Source organism: Thamnophis sirtalis, unplaced genomic scaffold (genome assembly GCF_051295495.1).
Source record: "Thamnophis sirtalis isolate CommonGarterSnake01/CBP01778 unplaced genomic scaffold, rThaSir2_p1.2 scaffold_10, whole genome shotgun sequence".
Classification (NCBI taxonomy): domain Eukaryota; kingdom Metazoa; phylum Chordata; class Lepidosauria; order Squamata; family Natricidae; genus Thamnophis; species Thamnophis sirtalis.
In genome coordinates this window covers 9,125,504-9,139,936 of record NW_028261390.1, presented here as the reverse complement: position 1 = coordinate 9,139,936, position 14,433 = coordinate 9,125,504, and the positions used below count along the sequence as shown (strand labels likewise).

General features: G+C 46.3%; 1 protein-coding gene across 2 annotated transcripts in view; it reads left to right on the top strand.

The window, feature by feature from the left end:
• Positions 1–14,433, top strand: part of RASGEF1B (RasGEF domain family member 1B) — a 240,542-nt gene that overhangs the window by 202,062 nt on the left and 24,047 nt on the right. For both annotated transcript variants that reach the window (XM_087724007.1, XM_087724008.1), the window contains 3 exons: positions 4,913–5,095; positions 11,495–11,617; positions 12,795–12,932. In XM_087724007.1, the coding sequence (XP_087580133.1) occupies positions 4,913–5,095; positions 11,495–11,617; positions 12,795–12,932 (444 nt within the window). The remainder of the gene's footprint in view (positions 1–4,912; positions 5,096–11,494; positions 11,618–12,794; positions 12,933–14,433) is intronic.

The following is a 14,433-nucleotide window of genomic DNA, read 5'->3' as shown; positions in this document are numbered from 1 at the left end:
TAGGGTCTCCTGCCTGAATAGGGGGCTGGACTAGAAACCTCCCAGGTCCCTTCCAGCTCTATTATGATTGAATTGAATTATTTACATCAGGGTGTCTGTTGTGGCCCAGCAGGAGCCATTGGAGCTGCCACCAGACTCCGACAGCGAGGGGCCCTATGAGTCGGCTCTGGAGGATGTGGAGGACCCTGGACAGGGTTCTGACTCTGAGCAGGGCACAGAGAGGCTGGTTGGCCACCAGGAGGCACCTGAGCCTTGGACCAGTGGAGAGGAGACAAGGGAAAGTGATCCAGACGCCAGCAGTGAGTTGTTCCTGGATGCCCGGCAACGAAGAGCTAATAGGCGTCAGGAACAGTTGCGCAAGTACAGGAGGTAATTGCACTCAGCTGGGGGTCATTAGGCTCCTCTCCAGACTATAAAAAGGACTGCTTGTGCACACGCCCCTCTTGCAGAAGTCAACGCAGGAACTAATGTTGGAGAATTGTGAGCTTGGCAGGCTGGATAGCTGCCACGACTTATCTGTGTTGGATTGCTGCCACGGCTTATCTGTGCTGGCTTGCTGCCAAGGACCTGCCTGTCTGTTAATAAATTCCGGAAAGTATCTTTGACTCGGAGTGTGTTGGTGTGGGAAGAGAGGGGGGGGGTTTAGAACAGGTGTCTAACCTTGGCAACTTTCAGACTTCATGGCTGGCTGGAGAATTCCTGAAGTCCATAAGTCTTAAAGTTGCCACAGTTGGACATTCCTCCTTTACATAGAGACCTGTCTGATGTATTGGTTTGATCTTAGACGAAATGCCTATATATGGCATTTTAACCAACCAACCTAGAGGTAAGTGAGCAGCTGCTGAGTGAAATGTTGGAAGAAGCTCATGGTGGATTGCTGATTCATTCTTTCTGCTGTGACACGGCCATGTAAGATGAGTAGAAGGTCATGAGTTGTTCACAATCCTTGAGAGGGTGCAAGCTTGCATGTACAGGGACGAGGTAGCTCATGAGCTAAGACGCTGAGCTTGTCGATCAGAAAGGTCAGCAGTTCGGCGGTTCGAATCCCTAGCGCCGCGTAACGGAGTGAGCTCCCATTACTTGTCCCAGCTTCTGCCACCTAGCAGTTCGAAAGCACGTAAAAATGCAAGTAGAAAAAATAGGAACTACCTTTGGCGGGAAGGTAACAGCGTTCTGTGCGCCCTCAGCGTTTAGTCATGCCGGCCACATGACCACGGAGACGTCTTTGGACAATGCTGGCTCTTCGGCTTCAAAGCGGAGATGAGCACCGCCCCCTAGAGTCAGGAACGAGTAGCACGCATGTGCAAGGGGAACCTTTACCTTTACATTTATTAACCAAGTTCTAACAATGTCGTTGATTGCTTTGAATTGCGGTATTTTGTTAGGAACAATAATATCATTTTTATTACGGCCAGCGATGGGAGGAAATTTCAAGAATTTATGGAAAGCAAAGCAATGTTTGTTCTGAGATCCTAATGCAGTACAAGAACTCTATTATGCTCCTCTTGAACTAAAATGTGCCAAGCGCTCATATTTTATTTACTGCTTACAACAGAGGATTAGCACTGCTTCTGTTCCTTGTTAATATTGCACATCTTCAGAATATTTCCTTCACTAATCGCAGCTTGTAGCTTTAGTTACATGAGCTGGTGCTTCTAGAAAAACTTGATTTTCCAAAACTTTGGCTTCGGGGATTTAGGTTCTCGCAATAGGATACCTGCAACACGACGTTATATAAATACAGTTTGCACAACTTCTCTCATCTAGCTGTGATTTGAGTCGATTTGAAATTGAATTTAATATACTTTTGGGGTACATTTGGTACCTATATATTTGAGATAAGATAAGATACTTTATTTGTATGCCGCCCTTTTCCCTGGGGGGACTCAGGGTGGCTCACAGTTCAGGGGGAGGGGAGGACAAATCAAGTTACATATAAGACAATAGATCATTAAAAGCACAACATTCATACTATTCGGGCAGGGTTAAGGTCTTTAGCCCCAGGCCTGTCGGGACAGCCAGGTTTTAAGGGCTATGCGGAAGGTCTGGAGGCTGGTGAGGGTACGAATCTCCACGGGGAGCTCGTCCCATAGGGTCGGAGCTGCCACAGAGAAGGCTCTCCTCCGCGTGGTTGCCAGTCGACATTGACTGGCTGATGGAACTCGGAGGAGGCCTAATCTGTGGGATCTAATTGGTCGAGTGGAGGTGATTGGCAGTAGGCAGTCTCTCAAGTACCCAGATCCAATACCATGAAGGACTTTGTAGGTGACAACTAGCACCTTGAAGCGTACCCGGAGATCAACAGGTAGCCAGTGCAGCTCGCGGAGGATAGGTGTTATGTGGGTGAAACGAGGTGCACCCACGATCGCTCGCGCGGCCGCATTCTGGACTAGCTGAAGTCGCCGAATACTCTTCAAGGGCAGCCCCATGTAGAGCACATTGCAGTACTCCAGCCTAGGGGTCACAAAATGCCCCCTCTTGAGAACAAAACAGCTGTTGGGAAGGCAAAACAATTTGTTTCCGCCCCTTTGGAAGGTATTTTGAAGAGGGCATTTCAAACTTGGGGTGTTTTGCACAATTCCTTTTGAATTGCAAGCTGAACTTTTGTAAAGCCACATGAAAGAAACCGCTTGAGGTTTTTTCCCCCAGAATGTAACATAATCCCTCACAAAGCTTCCCTCTGTACCTAAAAATGTAGGTACAATTCCGGCAATCATAACTTATGCAATATCATTTAAGCAAGGAATGATGGCTCTATTCAGGATTCCTTTGAGAGCTGATAAAAAATAGTCAATCCAGTGTAACGTTAGTTGGTCCAAATTAACATTCCTGGAGAAACCTGATGATATAAAAAAATAGTTAATTTACAGATCAAGATCTCAAAGAACTATTGGCTTGACGTTTTGTTGGATCTTTAAAAACGGGCTAATTTTTATTGTGTTTGACAAGTTGATGGCATGCAGCCAAGCTGAATAAACAACCACAACCGCGATCCTAGAGATCCAGAGCAGAATTCATTATACAGTCCTCGACATACGGCCGCAGCTGAGCCCAACATTTCTGTTGCAAACCACCACCGTTGCTAAGTGAGCTTTGCCCCATTTTGCGTCCTTTTGGTCACAGTTCAGCAAATCACTTGAGTTGTTAAGTGAATCATGCAATCATTCAATGAATCTTGTTTCTCCCAGCTTGTCAGAGGTCTGCTGGGAAGGTCACAAATGGTGATCCTATTAGAATTTTAAATTTACATTTTATTTGGCCAAGTGTGAGTTAGAGACACGAGAAATTTGTCTCCAGGACGGTGCAATTGCCATAAATACATGCCCCCAAATTTTGATCAGGTGACCATGGGGATGTTTCAATAGTCATGAATATAAAAATTGATCGTAAGCCACTTTTTCAGTCAGTGGTGGGTTTCAAAATTTTTTCGAACCTACTCTGTGGGTGTGGCCTTCTTTGTGGGAGTGGCTTGCCGGCCATGTGACTTGGTGGGAGTGGCTTGCCGGCCATGTGTTTTCTTTCTTTCTCTCTCTCTCGCTTCTTCCTTCCTTTTATCTCTGTCCCTTTTTCCTTTTTTTCTTTCATCTTTCTCTCACTTTTTCTTTCTTTCTTCCTTCCTTTCTTTCTCTTTCTCTCTGTGTGAGTCTGTCTGTCTGTGTGTCTTTGTATGTGTGTGTGTGTGTGTCAGTGGTGGGTTTCAAAATTTTTTGGAACCTCTTCTGTAGGTGTGGCCTGCTTTCTGGGTCCACTGGTGGAACCTCTTCTAACCGGTTCGGTAGATTTGACGAACCGGTTCTACCGAATAGGTGCGAACTGGTAGGAACCCACCTCTGTTTTCAGTGGTATTGTAATTTGGGTCACTGAACGAATGATTGTAAGTCAAGGACAACCTGTGTACCCTGTTTTCCCCAAAATAAGGCCCAATTGGAAAATAAGCCGTAGCATGACTTTTTTCAGGATGCTCATAATATATCAGGTGAAAATCTGGGTGCGTCTTATACATTGAATACAGTATTTTTTTGCCTCCCAAAACTACGCCCCCTTTGCAAAAATGGATGTGCAGAGGGTTTTTGCAAGCCTCCCAAAGCTCTGCGTGCCCCCCCCCCTCTCTCTCTTGCAAAAAACGGGTTCTGCAGAGGGTTTGGGAGGCCTGCATAGTGCAAAAACCTTTTTTAAAAAATGTACCTCTTCAAAATCATGGTGCATCTTATAGTCTGAAAAATTCGGTAAGCCCTACACCCAAAATAAAATCCAGTTAAGATCGTCAACCAGACGGATGCATTTAGCACTCCAGAAAACAAGACCTAAGCAGAATATAAGCCCCAATGCATCTTTTGGAGCAAAAGTGAATATAAGACCCAGTCTTATTTTGAGGGGAAACATGGTATTTCTTTGACCTTATTCAATACAATACAATAGCAGAGTTGGAAGGGATCTTGGAGGTCTTCTAGTCCAACCCCCTGCTTAGGCAGTAAACCTTATACCATTTCAGACAAATGGTTATCTAACATCTTCTTAAAGACTTCCAGTGTTGGGGCATTCACAACTTCTGGAGGCAAGCTGTTCCACTGATTAATTGTTCTAACTGTCAGGAAATTTCTCCTTAGTTCTAAGTTGCTTCTCTCCTCGATTAGTTCCCACCCATTGCTTCTTGTCCTACCCTCAGGTGCCTTGGAGAATAGCTTGACTCCCTCTTCTTTGTGGCAACCCCTGAGATATTGGAAGACTGCTATCATGTCTCCCCTAGTCCTTCTTTTCATTAAACTAGACATACCCAGTTCCTTCATTTGTTTGGGATCCACATGTTGGGTCCTGGTTTCTCAGCCATAATAGAGTTGGGCTAAGAACTGTTGACAACAGCCTTAAACCACTTGACTGACTCTAATGTTTTCTTGTGTCTGTTTTTCCTCAGGAAAGTATGCCCCAGACGCCTCCCTTCGCCGCCATGTTTGACAGCAGTGGCTACAGCCGATACCTGTTCCAGTCCAAAGAGGACAGCTGTGAAGGGTTGTATTACCATGACAACAACTTGCTCTCAGGGTCCTTGGAAGCTCTCATCCAGCACTTGGTGCCCACTCTTGATTACTACCCGGATGTAAGTCGTCTCCATTTGCAAATTGAATCCGCTCACCCTGCTGCGTAGAAACTGGAAGGGCATGGCAAGGCGCCATAAGGCATTAAGGAGCCGAGGTGGCGCAGTGGTTAAATGCAGCACTGCAGGCTACTTCGGCTGACTGCAGTTCTGCAGTTCGGCTGTTCAAATCTCACCGGCTCAGGGTTGACTCAGCCTTCCATCCTTCCGAGGTGGGTAAAATGAGGACCCGGATTGTTGTTGGGGGCAATATGCTGACTCTGTAAACTGCTGAGAGAGGGCTGAAAGCCCTATGAAGCGGTATATAAGTCTAATTGCTATTGCATCAGAGGGAACAATTAGAGAGTAGGTGCTTGCCAGCCCCAGTTTTAGGCTTCGTTTCTTTTTCTTTTATTATTTATTTCCACGATGTATCTTATGAGTATCAAAATATCAAATGTGAGAAGTACAAAGAAGAATGAAAATAAGGGGAAAATAAAGGGGGAAGAGAGAGAGACACGTAGGGTAAGCAGTGGTGGGATTCAGCCAGTTCGCCCCTATTCGGGAGAACCGGTTGTTAACTTTCTAAGCAGTTGGGAGAACTCGTGGTTCTCCTTTTGTTTTTCCCCACTTTTCAGAGCTAATCTTGTAAGGAAGGCAGGAAGGAAACATTCTGATCACAGACCTTATCTAGCTTGGAAAGCTGCCATGCAAATATTTTTTCCCAAACGCAGTGCTGTGCAAGGAAAGGCTGGGCACAGAGTCTCTGAGATTCACGGACAGGTCTTCACACTCCTGAAATGAACGAAGGAATGAATTGTTCCCTGGAAACTCCACTCCCCTTTCGCTCCTCTTTTATTTCCTATGGGACGGGCCATTCACCGTTCATCTGTGGCTTTACTCCCAAGTCGACCCTGATTTCTGAGCTGTTCTTTTCTTCTGGCAGCTCTGCACCAGTGGTGGGATTCAGCCAGTTCGCACCTATTCGGGAGAACCGGTTGGTAACTTTCTAAGCAATTCAGAGAACCGGTTGTTGGAAGAAATCTCCTTTTGTTTTTTTCCACTTTACAGGGCTAATCCTGTAAGGAAGGCAGGAAGGAAACATTCTGATGTTGTTTCTAGCCTAATCTTTATTGCCCTGCTTACAGAAACTGCCTCTCCCGTTAACCCTTATTACATTGTAACAGCTAAGGAGAAGCGCCCATCGACGTGAGTGACGTTGAGTTGTCCACGCCCACCCAGTCACATGTCCACCAAGCCACGCCTATTCAGCTGGTCACTAGGGCAGAGAACCGGTTGTTAAATTATTTGAATCCCACCACTGAGGGTAAGATATCCCAAAGGTGCTTTTTCAAACTGGAATTTCTTGGTTTTTTCTTTGAAGACGTTTCGCTTCTCATCCAAGAAGCTTCTTCAGTTCTGACAAAACCGTTCAGATCTAAGCACCTTGAGTTTGAGTGTTAAGAGAAGAGAGGGCCATGACTTCCACTTGAGATGGAGAAAACAGTTATTCCTCCTTCCACTGCACTTATATGAGTTGCTCTCAAGCCGAATTCCGTCCCTACAGATATACAGGCACACATTCGTGCCGTTTTCCTGGCAAAATTCACAAATGGTTGCTTTCTCTTTTTTTTTTTTTTTTTTAGTTCCCAGTCCAAAATGCAGCCGTGATTGTGAAGTCCCCTATCTACATAATAGATGGGGAACCCCCATATTCAGCCCAAATCAGCCATGTAAATTGTAGAGCTGGACAGATTAACCATTTCACATAACCATTGGTGAAATGCAGCTTTGGAATTAACATCACGTTTTTCCAATGCAAAGTGTACCTCGCCAGGCTAGTTTTGAAGTTTCAGAAGAAGAATTGAGACCGGATACTTCTTCTCATTTTGTATAATGGCTCCAAAGTGCTGCAAAATTGCTGTCTATTTTGCTGATTTCAAACAAAGTCTGATCAGGCCCAGCTGATTCTATTTGAGTACTTTCCTTTCACCCAGTTCCTATCAAAACCATCTCTTCTTATGAGAATCGCTTCGTGTTTGGAGAAACAATTGTTGTTGTGTCTTCTCGGAAATCTTCATTCCATATGCTTAAAAAAAACCTGAAATCTTCCAAAACAAATTCTTCTTCTGGCTGTTTGGTCTGCTGGGTGGAATTCATACACCCCCATCTGTCATGTCTTTCTTACACGAATACACAATTGTATTATTGATGACAATGTGGTAACCACCCTCTTCCACAAAATGCAGCTATTTCAGTGTCCTAACGTTAGGTGATACTAAGAAATTCCTTGCAAACTTTTCTGAGATTGTTAAAAAAAAAAAATCTGCAGCTTAAAATTCTTCAAGAGGAGCAGCTTTCCAAGTTTCCACGAGCCTAAGTTGTGGAATAATCCTAGTGACTTCAATTATATACGAGCTGAATATATGCAGCTTATGCCTCTTTCTCAGTTTAGCACAAGCCCATTCCTCTTCCCACAAATCATGTGGCATCCCAAAAGAGTTCGAATGAGGTAGAGAATTCACACACACACCCGCTTTGTGCTAGACCCAGAGATGGCTAAACTTTTTGTCGTCGTCTGCTGAAAGCATGTGGGCCCCATAATGCAATGCATGTGCGATTCCCCCTGTGTGCTCCACCCTCCTGAGCATGCGGCATGCCCCCCCCCCACGCATGTGCACACACACACACACATATATCCCGGCACCCCATTTTGGGCCTACTAGGCCTCCGTGCAGCCTCCTGGTGTCAGCTTTCTAGAAGAACCCAACTCCAATTAAAAACTCAGAGACAGGCATTTTTCTCAAAGTTACTTTTTATTAGGGTAGCTAGACTGGCACATCTGGGAAAAACCGAATCTGAGAGTTCTGGGTTTCCCCTCAGTAAATCAAAGGGCCAAACCCAGGCCCTGCAACCATCAGTCCATCCCATGGTCAGTGGTGGGATTCAAATAATTTAACAACTGGTTCTCTGCCATGATGACCAGCTGGGTAGGCATAGCTTGGTGGTCATGTGACAATGCGGCTGTGGCCAACTCACGTCGATGGGCACTTCGCCTTAGCTGTTACAAATATGTAATAAGGGTTAACCGGAGAGGCAGTTTCTGTAAGCAGGTCAATAAAGATGAGGCTAGAAACAACACTAGAATTTTTCCTTCCTGCCTGCCTTCCTTACAGGATTAGCCCTGTAAAGTGGGGAAAAAATAAAATAAGATTTCTTCCAACAACCGGTTTTCCGAACTGCTTAGAAAGTTACGAACCGGTTCTCCCGAATCGGTGCGAACCGGCTGAATCCCATCACTGCCATGGTCCGATCACAATCCGTCCCAACTCAAGGCATTGCTTCAATCGCTATTCCTCCAAGTGGAGGAATACCATGACTTTGACTGAAAAGAAGAATGCTATTATGTCTAACTGCATTCCCCTACTAAATCCCCCCTACTAATTTCCTAAGGGGGAATCGCACATGCATTGCATTATGGGGCCCACATGCTTTCAGCAGACAACGACAAAATTAGGAGGAATGTGGCAGCGTAGAAGCTTCCGGGATTAATATGGCCTCCAAAGCTAACGCCTGGGAGCAGAAATGGACCGCGGGAGGGGGAGAGGGGATGCACGCCAGAGACCCCAAAAGCAGTGGGTTACCAGGAGGCGGGCACGCATGTGCGGTGGAGTTCAGCCTGGGCGACGGCTTGCATGCCTGCAAAGAAGACCCTGTATGCCACCTGTGGCACACTATCACGGTGCTAGGCTGTAATAAGCATAAGATGCAGTGCGTCTTCTCTTAGCTTTCAATAGGAAATATGTGCCGTGGGCTTCAGATAGTTGTTGACCAAACAACCGTAATGGAGCCCAGAATCAAGACATGATTCAAAACTGTGCAAGTAGAGCCAAGGTGGCGCAGTGGTTAAATGCAGCACTGCAGGCTACTGCTAGATCAGCAGTTCAGCGGTTCAAATCTCACCGGCTCAGGGTTGACTCAGCCTTCCATCCTTCCGAGGTGGGTAAAATGAGGACCCAGATTGTTGGGGGCAATATGCTGACTCTCTGTAAACCGCTTAGAGAGGCCTGAAAGGCCTATGAAGCGGTATATAAGTCTACTGCTATTGCTATTGCTATTGCTATAAGTAGGTGAAATTTAACACTCTCTTGTGATTTGGCCCATTTCTTTAGTTATTTCCCCAGTGGTTGCAGGTGCCATATTTTGCCATACCCCAGATTCTGCCATACCACCTGCAAGTGGTATTTCAGTGAAGTAGAGGGCCCAACAGATGGAAAGACTTCTTATTGCTGGCTCATGCTTTCTGTACTAGCTTGTCCTAGACAGCTGCAGTACTGCCTAGTATCAATCACAAAATAGATACTTGTTCTGACCCCCCCCCCTCTCCTCCGTCCAGGAACGAAAGCCAAAAGCAAATGTAAATAAGAATACTTTTAATCAGTCCAGACTCTCGTTGGCTGCAAGCCCAAAATAAACAAAGAGATAAGCACTCTGGCAGCAATTACTACAAACCTAGGCAATGCAAAACAAGCTCACAGCAAACCACGTCTCCAAGTTGGTTTCTCTGAATCGTGAATGTTGACTTCTGCAAGAAGGGCGTGGCACAAGCAGTCTCTTTTATAATCAGGAGAGGATCTTAATGAGCAACAGCTGCGCGTAATTACCTCCTGTAATTACGTAGTTGTTCTTGACGCCGAGTAGCCCTTCGCTGGCGTGCATCCCCGGAACAACTCACAGGTAGTTTCTGTATCATTCTCTCTTGTCTCCTCCCCACTGATCCAAGGCTCAGGTGCCACCTGGTGGCCAACCAGTCTCTCTGCGCCCTGCTCGGGATCGGAACCCTGTCCAGGGTCCTCCGGATCCTCCAGGGCCGACTCATAAGACCCCTCGCTGTCAGAGTCTGGTGGCAGCTCCAACAGCTCTTGCCGAGCCACAACAGACACTCATCTCTAATTTGTCTTCGATCTAAACAGCAGCATTCCGTGATGAACGATGGGCCTGTTTCCACCTTCGGTTTCCTTAAGGTGAAAACGATGCGTGACCCGTCAAAACCGCAGTCCACTAAAGCGCGCCCGATTAAAGCGCGTACCTGACGTCATCAGCAGCGCGAAAAATACAACCGCAGAAAAAAAAGGGTGCTTTAAAAAGCGCTTTTACAGCAAGCCGATTCACATAAAGGTAAGGGTTAGGTTTAGGGTTAGGGTAAGGGTTAGATTAAGGGTTAGGGTTAGGTTTAGGGTTATGTTAAGCGTTAGGGTTAGGTTTAGGGTTAGGTTTAGGGTTAGGTTAAGGGTTAGCGTTAGGTTTAGTGTTAGGTTAAGGGTTAGGTATAGGGTTAGGTTTAGGGTTAGGTTAAGGGTTAGGCTTAGGGTTAGGTTTAGGGTTAGGTTTGGGGGGGTTAGGGTAAGGTTTTCGCATTAGTTTTAAGTTTCCCACTCACAGCGTGCTGTTTTCGTCGCGCTGTGATGACGTCACGTACGCGCTTTCGTCGAGCGCGCTTTAGTCTACCGCGGTTTTGTGGTGGAACCAAAATGATGTGCTTGATTCCTACTGGTGTTTAATTTACTCCAATAAGTTGCACAAATATTTTCAAAACACTCCTGTTGCCTTAAAAAAGCTGATTCAGCTCTCGCACATGGAAGCGCAGAATAAAGTGACTAACATCCTTCTGGAGAAACTCGCGCAGGGTTGGTCAAACTCTGGAAGCCTGGTGGAATTTTCCATCCTGTGATTGACGGGTGGATGATGACCGTAACGCAACAGAAATTCCATGTTGGAGAATTGCAAGCAGGGTTGCACTCCATGATAAAAGCCGAGGTGGCGCAGTGGTTAAATGCAGCACTGCAGGCTACTTCAGCTGACTGCAGTTCGGCTGTTCAAATCTCACCGGCTCAGGGTTGACTCAGCCTTCCATCCTTCCGAGGTGGGTAAAATGAGGACCCGGATTGTTGTTGGGGGCAATATGCTGACTCTGTAAGCCGCTTAGAGAGGGCTGAAAGCCCTATGAAGTGGTATATAAGTCTAACTGCTATTGCTATAAAAAAAAATGAAGCCTGTTAACAATATTTATTGAATGTAGTGGAATTTGTCAGCCACGCTGGCTCGGGAATTCTGGGAGTTGAAATCCGCAGGTTGTAAAGAGGCCACCGTTGGTCTTCTCTACAATAGAGCCACGGGCTTATTATTAGTTAGAAATCAGTGTCAAATCTGTCCACCCAACTCTATATATAAGGATTGTCATATAGCTGAGTAACTGCCACTTTGACTCTTGCCTTATTCAATCAGGATGTGATGTATTCTAAGCAGGTTCTGCAGAGAGTAGCGTTTGGTGCAATTAAATTTTAACACCTCTGCACCACGGTAGCTGAACCCATAAGCAGTGAACTTTATTTCTCTCTCTCTCTCTTTTTCACTCGCTTACAGAGAACATACATCTTCACTTTTTTGCTGAGCTCTCGGCTTTTTGTACACCCTTATGAATTAATGGCAAAAGTCTGCCATCTCTGCACCGAGCAGCAGAGGCGAGCGGATTCTGCGACTGATCAAGTAAGTGGCCAATTGAGTCATTGGATTTTAGGCCTACGGCATGGCATGGCATGGCATGGCATTGCATGGTATGGCAGAGCAGAGCAGAGAAAATGTGGAATGGAATAGAATAGAATATGTGGAATGGAATAGAGTAGAATATGTGGAATGGAATAGAATAGAATATATGGAATGGAATGGAATAGAATAGAATAGAGCTGGAAGGGACCTTGGAGGTCTTCTACTCCAGCCCCCTGCTCAAGCGGGAGAACCTATACTATAAGTCGTTACTTATAAAGCCCTACATGGCATCGGACCTGGGTACCTGAGAGACCGCCTCCTGCCAATTACCTCCCATAGACCGATCAGATCGCACAGACTAGGCCTCCTCCAGATTCCATCTGCCAGCCAATGCCGGCTGGCGACTCCCCGGGGGAGAGCCTTCTCTGTTGCAGCTCCAGCCCTCTGGAACGAGCTCCCCGTGGAGATCCGGACCCTTACTACTCTCCCGGCCTTCCGCAAAGCCACTAAGATCTGGCTGCTCCGGCAGGCTGGGGGGCTGTTGAAATAGCCAGCCCCACTGTAACTATGAATGTTGTGTATTTTAAATTGTTGTTTGTCTATTTATCCCCTTCCTTTGTTTATTGTAAGCCGCCCGGAGTCCTTCGGGAGTGGGCGGCATACAAGACCAATAAAATACAAATACAATACAAATATACCAATGTTTGAGTACAGAGGACAAAGACAGGATAGAACACAAGGGTCAATTCGATTTCATTGAGGGCCGCATCAGGACTGTGTTTGACCTCAGGGTGGGCGTGGCTGGGGTGGGTGTGGCCAGGGTGGGCGTGGCCAGTTCGATGTCACTCGTGTTGGGGGCACCTGTGGTGGCCCGAGCGCTCTGCCAGCGAAAGCGGGCTCCCGAACTCCGTTTTCAGCTGTGATGGCTTCCTGCAACCCTCTGCGAATGAAAACAGAGCTCGGGGAGGGCCATGGAAGTTCCGTTTTCAGCTGCGACTGCCTCCTGCAATCCTCCTTCCCGAGCTCCGTTTTCACCGGCAGAGGCACCTTTGGCTGGTCCTCCTCTGTTTCCAGGGCGCTTGGCATGCAACAATGAAAGCCTATATTCTGCCCAACTTAAAAGGAGATTCCCCCAATCATCTTGGTAATCAATTTGTCTCTCTCTTTCACTTTCCAGAGCCGGTTAAGGAAAATTGCCCCCAAAATCCTGCAGCTCTTGGCGGAATGGACGGAGACGTTTCCGTACGATTTTCGAGATGAGCGCATGATGAGAAATCTAAAGGAGCTGGCCCATCGTATAGCCAGTACAGATGAGGTGAGCCTCGGGGTGCAAAACGGTTACCAACAGAAGAAAATGCATGCGGAACAGTTATATATGCGGAATTTAGGATAACGTGGCGTATAGGATAATGTGGAATGTAAGATGTCAGCGTTCGAAATAATGCACCCATAGAAATGAGAACTCCGAGGCAGGCAAGTTCCTCAAAGAACAGTTTTATTGGATACATCAGGGGTCGGCAACCGTAAACACTCAAAGAGCCATTTGGACCAGTTTCCCACAGAAAAGAAAACACCGGGAGCCACAAATCCCTTTTGACGTCTAAAATGAAGATAATACTGCATATATTGGCCTACCGGGGGTCGAAAAGCTCAATAAATTTTGTGTCAGCGGGTGTCGCACATTGGCGATTGTAACGCATATTTTGAGCCACAGGGAGCTGCAGCAGAGGGATGAAAGAGCCGCATGTGGCTCCAGAGCCGTGGGTTGCCGACCCCTGAGATGCATCATATTGGCACAACTGGTGAAAGCCAACTCTAAACGTTCCCATGGCTTTCATCTAATTTCCCTCCCCCAGGTCATGTTGTCCAATCCAGTTGCTGGGCAGTTGCCTGGTTACCATCCTCCTCCTCCTGGCCAGCCACCTGTGAGAATGATCTTGGTTCCTCCAGAAAAACTTTCTTGTTTCGGTTACAACCGCCACCTAACTACTATCCCCCCTCCCTCTGTTGTGCGGCAACCCTGAAACCTCCAAAATGGCTCCCACCAGGCTCACTCCAAGGTTGACAGTAGTGGTTATATCTGTGGAAAGGAATATACAGGTAGTCCTCCACTTACGACCCCAGTTGGGTCCCAAATTTCCACTGCTAAGCAAGACAGTCGTTAAGTGGGTTTGCTCCATCTTGCGACCTTTCTCGACGCAGTTGTTAAGTGAATCACTGCAGTTGTTAAGCTGGAAACCTGGTTGTTAAGTGAATCCGGCTTCCCCATCGACTTTGCTCGTCAGAAGGTTGCAACAGGTATCCCCGTGACCCCAGGACAATGCAACCGTCATAAATATGAATCAGAGGCCAAGCGCCTGAATTTTGATCATCTGACCAAAATGGGGGGAGGTGCCTGAGTGGTCGTACATGTGAAGAACGGTCATGTCACTTTTTTCAGTTCCGTTGCAAGATCAAATGATCACTAAACACATGGTTGTAAGTCGAGGACTACCTAAGAAATGATTAATTCTGCTGTATTTGCAGAATATATATAGGAGTAGAATTTCAGGGATCTTCGATTAAAATATCTGTACAATTGGAAGCGGCCACACGAAAGGGCAGAAAAACTGTTAGGTTTCAACCGTGACAGGTTGTAATATAAAGTAGATTACAATATTCAGGGAACGCAAAATCCAGTTCAGACATTTTGTAATTAGTGATAGTTCATAGAAAGTTTCAGACCATTGCAAATTTGCACGAGTCCCCAAGGAGGAAACATGGATGCTTCCTTTGGATCTGTCACTCTCATTTATTCAAAACAATTCCGGATCATG